The sequence below is a fragment of the Setaria viridis genome, chromosome 4, assembly GCF_005286985.2.
Source record: "Setaria viridis chromosome 4, Setaria_viridis_v4.0, whole genome shotgun sequence".
NCBI lineage: Eukaryota > Viridiplantae > Streptophyta > Magnoliopsida > Poales > Poaceae > Setaria > Setaria viridis.
The window spans coordinates 23,735,089-23,743,880 of record NC_048266.2 but is presented as its reverse complement, the minus strand read 5'-3'; the positions used below and the strand labels follow the sequence as shown (position 1 = coordinate 23,743,880).

The 8,792-nt window shown below is 48.9% G+C and overlaps 1 protein-coding gene across 1 annotated transcript; it reads right to left on the bottom strand.

The window, feature by feature from the left end:
- Positions 1–5,286: 5,286 nt before the first annotated feature.
- On the bottom strand, positions 5,287–5,832 carry LOC117853541 (uncharacterized). The gene has a single exon (XM_034735871.1). The coding sequence runs from the start codon at positions 5,830–5,832 to the stop codon at positions 5,287–5,289; it is 546 nt and encodes a 181-aa protein (XP_034591762.1).
- Between the last annotated feature and the right edge of the window lie 2,960 nt (positions 5,833–8,792).

The window sequence follows — 8,792 nt, the reverse complement described above, 5'->3', positions numbered from 1 at the left end:
TCATGCAGTCGTTCCAGATCCAATCTGATGACCCACCCAAACCCATCCAGTTTCCGGACTGCGGTGAGTTTTAGGTCCCTCACTTCACCTTAACTACAAACTCCTACGGCGAGGGTGAGGATGGAAGCTTCATCCTACCAGATCAGGAAGTCATTGTCTCCAACAACGAACCTCCACAAGATGGCGAAACTTCCTCCCAAGAGGAAGGCCACAACACTAGGAACCGCGATTGCGCGGTCCGGTGCCAGCAAGAACGAGCCGAGCAAGCCCGTCAGCTGCTTGCTGCTCCCGTAATGGTCGGCGCGCCGCCCATCCCGCCAGCGCAACCAAACGGTGGCGACAACGTCGACCAAGGTGACGCAGGAGGTCGACACAGGCACCCTAACCCCATGCGAGCGCGCAACCTCCAGAACGACTTTGAGCAAAATGGCCATGATGTCTTCACCACACTCCAAGCCAACCTGGGGGGCTGTTTATGCTGACCTAGAGAACCTACTGGACTCGAAGCAACTGCAGCGAATTCGGGTGCGCATCCATGCCGCCAATGCCTAGATTGACAAAAGGGCCCAGGCTCAGTATGCTCAAGAAGCCGGTCATCATACTCCAACTCTATATCTACTCGGCACTCCCAAAGCCGATCTACTCAGAGTAGATCTGATCGCAGCCGAGGTGATCACAGCCGCTGCGGAGGAGGTCGGCTAGAACCTATTCAAAAGGAGGAGGTGGAGCAGTCCCAAAGCAATGACCACCACCCCGACGACCAGGACCGCCGACTAGATAACCACCACCATGACAACCGTCGCCCGCAACAGAAGAGGAGACGGCCAACACTGCGGCCGGCCCGGTTGGCAACTTGACTGCAACCTCCGCGACAATCTCCGTGATCGACGCGACCTCTGTGGCGAGCTCAACAACCGCCATCAAGAGTGAAATGAGGTGGAGCTCTGTCAGCGCACCCAATATGACCACGACTTTGGCGCTCCAGGGGTCGGCAACCAGCCAGAACACGGCGCGGAGCAGGAGGCCTGCAACCGCCAAGAGGAGGAGCTACGCCGCCACGATGAGTACGAGCGTCAAAGGCTAAGCTTCAAACTTTTTCGAAGTCGTTCCTTCAACCTTGCTATGGTCTAGTGCAGCAACAAGCTCTTTACATCTTCTGTCTTCTTAGAAACTTTTCAATGTAGAAATTGTCCTATCTAATGGACACGCGCTGCTTGCTGATCTCTTGTCTCGTAGATACCGCACCGAGTCAATCTCTACCACGAACTCCACCAATCACACCTGGACCAAATCGGGCACCACCATCCCACCAAGCTGACCCTGGTGCCGCCATCCCCAAGACTCCAAAAGTGACACCCCAAGAGGAAAGCGACATCAAGACACCACTGCCGCTCGAACCATCGGTTCTTTAGTTTTCACCTGGAAATGTCATGGGAGGTTAAGATCCCCATGACAACGCCTTCAAGAAGGAAATGCACCATGGCACTGTCGTTGCCGGCAACAGTCAAAGACCGAGCATGGCTTTCACTTGAGAACCAGCACAACCTGACGAACACCAACCGCCATCTCTGCCGCTTCCCTGCGAGTTCAAGCGACCATGACCGGCCGGCCACCTCCATCAATAAGCAGCCACCGCCGCTAGAAGCCACCGAGGACGCATAGATCCTTCAGCGGGGCATCGGAATCAGCCAAAGCGGGGCCGAATCCGCCGGCGTCCGGATATCACTACCACCGCCAGGAGCCAAAGTAGGGCCCAGGGCACGTAGATCCACCAGCGGCGTGTCCACTGCCTACCGGCCGTTCGCCACCAACGCCATGGGGTGTCGGGGATGAAAGGCAGGAGCTAAGCCGAGTAGCCCCGCCGCCACGCCACCGCTGCGACCACGAGCAACAGCTGTCGCCAATGCCCAAGGGTCACCACGAGCCATTGCCGCGTAGATCTGCCCCGAGGAGGACTGGATCAGGCCTCAAAGGCACCGGATCTACAACCACCACGCTGGGACAGGGGTCCGCCCACCGGAGTCCCTCAATGGTGATGCCGAGCAAGGAGGTGGAAAGAAGAGACCCCACCGCCACCATCATCGCGACCGAGCGGACTTCCGTCGGGGCGCTCTAGTGGCGGCGAGGAAGGGAGGTGGAGGGAGAGGGCTTCGCGGCACCGGTGGTCCGCTTCCTTCCGAGTCACCCATGAGGGGCAACATGGAGGAGACGAGAAGTTTTTTCCACTCAATGCTAAATTTTTTTGAATGAGAACAATGTTAACAGAACCTTACTTGAACTACCCGAACCTTCCGGTCTGTGAAGCACATTGGCTGAGGAACATGCAAGACACAACGTTCAAAGGAAATTACACTGACAGCCTGAAATTAAAATCTTATATTTTCAACATCTAAGGGCCTGTTTGGCAGAGCTTCACGCAGCTCCATATCCTTAAAAACATTCACAATGATTGAGAACAAAACATACAAGTATTAGAAATAAACTAGCAACTAGAAATAGTGATTAATTCTGCGGAAACTAAAAGTAGCTAAGTTAAAGTGATTGAGAAAGAAACGGTGATTACAAGGTTAACTACAAACTAGAAATAAACTAGAAATTAGAAACTAGAAACATACGCACATCACAGAGGAGAAAAGATTAATTCTACATAAACTAGAAACGGTGATTATAAGGTTGTAAAGTGACTCACAGTGCTTGGTGGAGTATTTGGAGCAGGTTGAGGAGGAGGGACTGGCATCGGTGGTGGAGGTTGACCGATTGTAGCAGAAACACCCCTCATCATTTCAAACATCTACAAATGCTCTGCCTCCATCCTCTGCTTGAGTTCCTACCGTAGCCTCCTCTCTTGTTCCAGCTAGGCCTACAATATTTCATCCCAATGTTACAATGCAATGCAAAAGTATGTAAAAATCAATAACCTCGAGTTCGTTCATCCGGAACCGTGTAGAGTCTGGCCGAGGGCGTATCGCCGGGCTGAAACTCGTGGCCGGGGGTAGGACACGTGGCGCACGGGGTGCGGGGGCCGGCAGCCATGGGGCGGTGGTGGCAGGTACGGCGTAGGGGGCGGCGGGGGCGAGGGCAGGGGACGGGCGCGGCGCGGGAGGCTTGCGGTGCGGGCGCGGGAGGGAGCTGGCGGCGGGGCGGGTGCGTGGCGTTGGGAGCACGAGTGAGTAAGAATGGGGCACTCGGTTTGCCGCCGCTGGGAGCACATATTAACTCAGTTTGCTGAGTGTCTAAGATCTGACACTCGGCAAACCCCGGTTTGCCGAGTGCCCTCAACCCTACACACTCGGCAAATACTATAATTATTTTTTCATTTTTGTTCTTTTCCATGACGTGTTTTTCTAAATTTGTTTCCATACTTTGAAAATACCTTGTCAAATTGACTCAATTATATATATTTGATTTTTCTACGAATATTATTCCATTATTTTATGCAGTTACAGCGAAAATTTAATTTATATCAATTAAAATTCTATAATTGTACTTAATAAATTAAAATTATCAAACAGATCAAAAAATTACCAAAAATTCACATGAAACAATCTATGTTCTCTATTGCCTATACAAAAAATTTTGAAGTCAAACCCCAATTCGACCATCACTTTGACTCCAAATCTTACCGAATCCTTCTCAACGCTACGATTCTTCTTCTAAAATCCTTCGGTTTGTAAACATTGTACGTGACAAATTATGCAAAACCTTCTCAATTTTTTACCACAGCCTCCATGTATGATACCATCACATCATAACAAATCTCATGATTTTTGGACTTCGTTTTCTTTTTTAGAATTTAAAAACCATTCAGCCACAAGTTTGTGGTCATATTTTCTAAACAAGATGTTCGAAATTTCTTTTCATTTCCCTTCATTTCCCGGGTAAGGCCTCACACTAGACTGAATAACATGAGTACTATTTTTCTACTCATTTTATTATATTATTTGAATCACTTACAGTTCAAATTTGACTTATACCAAAAAATTCCTAGAAATGCAATAAATTAATTAAATATAGCAAACAAATCCAGAAATATACCAAATTTTAACATGGAATACCACGTATTGTATATTGAGAGTAGAAAAAGTTTCAAGATCAAAAGAGAAAAAAAATGAAATTATTGATCGAGTGTCATAGATTTACACTCGGCAAACATAATAACGGCTAGACACGTGGCACGTTCTTTGTCGAGCGCCAAACTTTGCCGAGTGTTTTCTCCCTCTTTTGTCGAGTGCAAAATTTTTCCAAGTGTTTTTTTCGCTCTTTTGCCGAGTGTTTCCACTAACGGACATTCGGCAAACGTACTAACGGACGTCCACGTGGCAGTTCTTTGCCGAGTGTCACGGATTGCCGAGTGTTTTTTTTCTTGTTTGCCGAGTGCTAAACTTTGCTGAGTGTTTTTTCCCTATTTTGCCGAGTGTAAATATTTTGCCAAGTATTTTTTGTCAGCACTTGGCAAATAGCTTCTTAGCCGAGTGCCCGATAGAATACACTCGGCTACGGCAAATACCTAGTACATGGCACAACCACAAAACCGTTATCAACCTCTTTCGAAACCCATGAACTGACGTAACTCACCTTATATAATATTCATCTACCAATTATGACCAATCCAAAATAAATAATAAATCAAATACATGGCCCTTTTTATGGCAGAAGCCGAATCTAATTTTTGTTATTATCAGTAAAACATAGCTTGATAGTGTTATTTCCAATTATTATTATTATCAAAACATCTATTGGGTTTTGAAGTACATATGGAGGAAATTTATGTTTCTAAACTTATATTTGGACGATAATATCTATGGCACAACTAGAACTTGTTCCTTGCAATAGGACTTACACGAGTAATATAATACCAAGCATGTCAACAGATCGAGCAACATATGTACCGTCAAATCACAAAATGGGAAAGCTATAACTCGGGAGCAAACTACAAAGTACCCAGAATGGCTTCCTGAGTTATGTTGATCGACAGCATGAGAACCAATCGATTTCAGTCCGACCCCAGCAGAACAAGTCAGCTTAACAGATAAAGCAATAATTTGTCCAAGCACAGCATTCCTGATCATATTATATTGATATGCATTTCTGTTTTGTCCACAGAGATTACGAAAAGACAAGACTGCAACAAGTAAAGATAGCAGCGAAATTTACTATACTAAATCCCTGCGATCTGGATGGCAGCAAAAGCAATCAGCCAAACAAACACGATGCCTTTGATTCGACAACTGAAGCAGATTGACCTGATAAGCGCGATCGCTACTGTCTCCGGCTGCTTCTTCTCCATCAACAGCGTGGCAGCGACATCCTGGCCGATGCCATCGCGTCGACACGTTCCTGGACATCGGCCTTGAGTATCTCGAGCGCCTCGACACACACCTGCAGCTCCTCCTCCCCGAGGGCCTCCACGTTCACCTCCCACCAATTCTCCTTCTGCGCGGTCGCCTGCGCCTCTCTGATCTTACCCGCAGCGTCGGCCACTCGCTCCCACTCCGTAGCAACCAGTGCCTTGGTCTCCACCAACTCCCGCCTCATCCCAGCCACGCGGGCTGCAACCTCCCCGGCCATCTCGGCACCGCCGCCGCCGCCAGCGGCCCCATGGGAAGCGGCAATGGAAGAGGGCTGGCGAAGGGGCCCGTCGGCGGGGAGGTATGTGCGGAGGACGGACTCCATGGTGGGCCCACCAAAGGCCTGGGGCTCGCTGCCGACCGGGAAGAAGGCGACGGTGGCGGCGTGGGCATTGAATTCCTCGAAGAGGTCGTGGACCATGGCGAACAGGTTTGGGTGGCGCTTGCGGAAGGAGTCTCGACGTTGTTCCTCATCCTTCGCCATCGCGGCGGAGGAATCGATGAAATGGAAATGCTGCTGGGGTTTTCGACGCTACAGGCCTACGGCTGCGGCCCACGGGATGACGGGAAGGAAGAAAAGGGTGAGGGGAAAGAAACGGGGAAATGACCGCCTTTGTTTCTACGCACGCGGCACGTCCTCCGACTGAAAACGAGAAGTTTACAGACGCCGCTTGCTTTGAACGGTTGGATGGCTAATTAGTGATTAGGGGTAGCCGGATAGTGGGTGGTTGGGTGCCCTGGGTGGTGAGGTTTTTGTGCAGAGGGGTATTCACCGTTGACAACCTTAGAGGAATTGTCGTGGAGGTGCAGTGGCCGGTGACGAGGCAGTGGCCAGCGGCACGGTGGTGCGGCAAGGCTATGGCAGCAACGTGAAGATGCTCATCCATCCATCATCCATGCATCTGGAATACTACTCCAAACGAAGTAACTCATGCACCAAGCTAGACCAACAAATGAAGCAGGTGACCATCTGGTCCCGGTGACCACCCTCCTTCCCGCCGGTGACCTCCCGATCCCGGCATCCAACACCCTCACCGCCGGTGACCACCTGGTTCCGGCGTCCACCTCCCTCTGGTTTTCTCCTTGTGGCGGTTATCTTCTCTTCTAGTTCGGTGTTGTCTTTTGGCTGGTTAGTTCTGATTAACTTCCATGGATATTTCCAAGGTGGATTTGCATCCTAGGCTCACCTTCTTGGCCAAGGTACGATCCCTTCTTGGAGTTCGGGTCTCGCCTTCCCCTTCAGCTTATGCATCAAGGTTCTAGCTCCAGGCCACTTTTACTCGCTCTCGGATTAAGCTCTCAGTGGACAATGTGGGATTTTTGCTGCAATCTGTGCTTGGAGGCTCGGGTCCTCTTTTTGAAGTTGCTGAAGTTGATGATTGGATTTTCAAGTTTTGTGTTTCTTCCAAAGAAGTTGGTTTACTGGTATATCAATTGGCTTCTTCTCAATGTGAGATCTTCAAAGTGGCTTTCAATCTATAGAATGATCGGGGTCTCCATTTTGCCAAATCAGTGCTTGCCACAGCTCAGGGAACTCTTTTCCCTTGGATTTTGGTTGCTGCTAAGAAGTCCAAGATCACTTCTAGTCATTACTCTCAGTTGAGTTTTCCTCTGCTGACAGGAGCTAATTCAATCCCTATTGGACGTTCTAGCTTAGCTTCAAAAGGTTCCAATTTTGCAGTTCACCAAGTCCATTGAAAATCTGCTTTCAGTCATTTCGGTAAGCTATGGATTCGAAAATCTTCAATCTCAGTGATGAACATGAACAACGTCAGGAACTCGAATTCAAATTCAAACCCAGCTTCTTCCGGCATTGATTTGGAGCTTAATTTGGGGCGGTCAAAACAATCAGATTCAGGTGAACAATTAACCAGGGCATTTCCTTTTTTACCGCCAAGCTTGACTTCAGAGTATGGTGTGAAGCTGGGCCGTAACTCTTGCTCCAGGTGTTTTTCCTCTTCGCATTCTCAGGCCGAATGTTCCAGGCCCATTCGTTGTTGGCTCTATTTTAGGCTGGGTCACATTGCTTCCTCTTGCTTGTTCCCACCTCATTTTCCAGGTCTTTCCAAAGATGGGCATTTCTCCCCAACTGTACAACCGATCGACTGGGAGGGTGCCAAGGTGGACTCTTGGTTTCGTGGCACAACACCAATGACTGGTGGACCCAATGGGCGCAATGAGCTGGCGGTTGGAAGCTTTCAAGACTTGGGTCGTTTCCTTTTGGGTGTAACTTCCACTTCTCCGGAGACAACCATAACTTGGCAATGTCTTCCCCTGACCGCAGTCTCCGGTCCGCCCGTTCACCTTCCCTTTTCACCTCGGCACCATCACCGCAGTCATCTCCGCCTCCCCTCGATAGTAGTTGCGCAGCACCCCAGAGCTCTCCTCCCTTGCCCGCTTTGCTCTCCTCTGACCCCCTTCGCCACCCACATTGCTCTAAAGAAAACCCCAATTCCTTGTTAAGTCCGGTGCTTGCTTCGGATGATCCTCAAGGCTCCATTCATGGCGTACAAGTTTGTGGATCCAATCCCCTTCATGCCTACAGGGTGCCATCAACAGTTGGTTGGATTCAGGAAGCCTATGTCTCGAGTGGTTCTTGGTGGCCCGCACCGGAATCAAAGTGATGTGGCCATTGCTAGTATTGAGCCTCGTCCACAGCAACAGGTATCATTCCAGTCCATCAAAGATTTGCTTGATGATTTCTTGAGAAACCGTCGTAGAGTTGGGGTCCATTCTATTCAGCCATGTCCATATGGCCAATCATATGTGCGTTTTCATTATGTGCATGAAAAGGATTTCCTGATTTGGGGGGCTCACAAATATGGAAATTATGGGATAACCTTTTCTGATCATAACAAGGGGTGGAATAATAGGCTCATCACCATGTACTGTGAAGTTTGGATCATGCTTCTGGGATTTAATATTGACTACTGGACTAAAGCTGATATAGAAAAAGCTGTGTCTAAATTTGGCAAGCTCATGGTTTGGGAGGAAGATCCTAATAATTTGGCCAGAATTGTGGCTAAAATTAGAGTAGTGGACCTATCTTAAATTCCCTGGTTCCTGGTATGCTCTGAAGGTGAAGATTTTGAAGGAAATTCTTGGACTGTTCAATGTGAGATACTACAGTATAGAATGCTAGGTGCAAGCCCTGCTGACGAAGAGCAACCGATGATGTTGATCCAAATCTCTTTGATTTTTTCAGATATGGGCAGCCATCCAATGCAGGACAGGGTGATAATAACAATGCTAATAATTAGGTAGTAGAAGAGGTCCTGCTCCACAATGGGGACTCTGGCCTGCTGGGCCTGAAGTCCAAAATGATGCCCCTCTTATTGGGCCCAAGGTTGCCCAAGAAATTCCAATAGTCCAAGCCCTTGCAGCTCCTTTGGGCCCAAATCCCCAGCTTGTTGGTGTTAATCCTGGTAACAATGAATTTCTGGA